This window comes from Ixodes scapularis, unplaced genomic scaffold (genome assembly GCF_016920785.2).
Source record: "Ixodes scapularis isolate PalLabHiFi unplaced genomic scaffold, ASM1692078v2 PGA_scaffold4__175_contigs__length_147842914, whole genome shotgun sequence".
Lineage (NCBI taxonomy): Eukaryota > Metazoa > Arthropoda > Arachnida > Ixodida > Ixodidae > Ixodes > Ixodes scapularis.
In genome coordinates, this window is record NW_024609879.1 from 19,705,874 (window position 1) to 19,708,324 (window position 2,451).

Sequence of the window (2,451 nt, forward strand, 5' to 3'; positions counted from 1 at the left end):
GAAAGCAATACAAAAAAAAAAACAAAAAAACAGACAAATGCAATAGTATCATTAATGTACAGACAAGAATGAAACAGCAGTAGAACTTATACATATTATTAGCATAACTAAAATAAGGCTCAGCAAACACGGGTTTGTGAGTAAATACAAATACTCGCATCTTTGATGGAGAGAATAAAGGATAGCAAATGATTCCATTATGTAATGGCATGGTGGAAGGAAGATTCATTAAGAGGATCGGTTTTATTGAAAATTTCCTTGATGGCACAAGAGTTATTCAAGCGAAAGGATTACTCTTTCTCGGGATGATCTTTGCTTTAGTTCTATATTTTGTGAAGGAAGCGTAGTCGGGAGATTTTCTTTGAATGGTGCAAAAAGATTGAGTAAGTTCATATGTTAAAGTAGAAACACTGGTAAAACAGTTGTACCATATGATGAAGCGAGTCACTCGTTTCTGTACAAATTTTAAGATGATTGAGTTTGTTCTTTCATTTCTGATAGTATTGAAATAAATTTATGGCTAAGCAAATTATCAGAATACATTAAAGGTAAATAAACCTGTCGTGCCTTGCAGTCATGGAAGATCCTCATCCCTCCAGAGTTTCATGACGTCGCTGCCAGCTGTTCTAAGAGCTATCCAGCTTTTCATCCTGACAACCTGCTCTTTTGAAAAGTGATTCTTCCAGTCTCCGACGATGCCCTTGCGTATATAATCACCCGACATTGGCTTTTTCATCGCATTTAACACCGATTCTTCCAGGGGCTGCGAAGGATTTTTAGAGTTTTTATAAACGGACAAACCGGCTTCGTCCAGTATATCATGAGACCTGCTGAAAACCTTCCTCATAGTTTCCATGCTGGACATTTGTATTATTTTCTTAACGGCATCAGCATCTTTTCGGAACCTTGCGCCGTACTCTTTTCCTATGAAGTCCGCTATCTTTATGACCCAGCTCTCGGTGTCTCTCTTGAGACATTCGTAGGTCAAGAAGAGGACGTTAGGATCATGTCGATGATCGTACCAGGAGAGCAGGTTGTTGAAATAGTCTCCATTGTCAACTTTTCCTTGGAGGAACATGTCAAGGAACTCGCTGAAGGCTCCGTTCTCGAAGAAGTACGCGGGAAACGATTTTGTGTGGTAGTAAAACGACACGCAACAATCGTACGGATTTCTTGCAATGTATAAGTACTTGGCTAGTTTAGAATACTGATGTCTGCTGAATGGGAAATGCGTCTTGATGGAACCCGGACGGCACATCTTTTCAACGGACTGGGCTCCGGTGTATTCGAGAAAGACCGACCTCGCAAGGAACTCTTCCATGTCCTTAGGAGGAACACCTTCAGTGAAGATGTTGTAGACCAAGTACTGCAGCCAGGTGGTCCCACATTTGGGATAGCTGACAATGAAGAGGTCATTCGGCTGGGGTCTGTATTTTAGTGCCGAACGCAAGTTTTCATCGATGAAATAGACGCTATTGTATAATCCTTCCACGTATCTGTAGACTTGAGGGGACATGTTGGTGAATTGGAGCTGGTAGCTGTGGTGCACTGGTGTACAACCTGCGAAAAAAAAAAAGATGAAAACGGAAGTGACCTCAACTTTTCGTATTGTTACCAAGGGCATTCTGCAAGGGTGTTAATAATTTTAATTCTGGACCGATGAACTGCATGACATGCTGTAATGTGGTGGCGTATTGCCAATTTACACTATTGCCGTGGGTGCCAGGCTCAGCACCTGAATATGCTATTGTCTATTCTGACGAATAGCGTCCGCATTCACCGAGGGTGTGCCAAGGAACATATTTTTTTTAAAATATTGTCCATAGTTACGATAGCTTCAGGATGACGACTTCGTATGCACAATACAATAAGCTTCATTTTTCCAGAAGCACCTTTAGTTTTTGTTTAAACTCACAGAATGTTGTTTGCATTGCGATTGGAGAATGGCTCATATAGTGCCTGTTTATAAAAGCAGTCCCAAAAACAAAGTAGAAAATTACAAGCCCATTTTACTCCTAAGCTCGACTTCTAAATTAGTGGAACGTATTATTTACACTATAGTAAGTTACAGGTCAAGAAGGTAGCGACAAATGCCCCTCAAAGGGATTTATATACCCCTTCGCCACCTCCGCATCCAATAGCGTCCCATCGTTTCCGTGACGTCGTGGCCAACGCGGCAGAGGGTTTTGCCTTCCTATACACCAACTCATGTTTACAAACAAACCGGAGCGCCCCTAGCGGACGCCACCAGCGCCGCGCATGCGCGATGGGGGTGTGGGCAAGACGCTCGCCGTCGCCCATAAACAAACCATTGAAATGTGATGTTATCGGCGTCTGTGTGAGTCCCCCTGCCCTTTTTCGCGTTCGAATTGTTGATTCTACGTTTTCTTGGGCAATGTCTGACTACTTGAGCGGCCTCAGCGATATTAACAAGGCTCGTTACACTGCAAA

General features: G+C 42.6%; 1 protein-coding gene across 1 annotated transcript; it reads right to left on the reverse strand.

Annotated features, from left to right (window-relative positions):
- Positions 1-574: 574 nt before the first annotated feature.
- On the reverse strand, positions 575-1,516 carry LOC8032346 (sulfotransferase ssu-1-like). Its single transcript, XM_002409644.5, has one exon. The coding sequence runs from the start codon at positions 1,514-1,516 to the stop codon at positions 575-577; it is 942 nt and encodes a 313-aa protein (XP_002409688.4).
- Between the last annotated feature and the right edge of the window lie 935 nt (positions 1,517-2,451).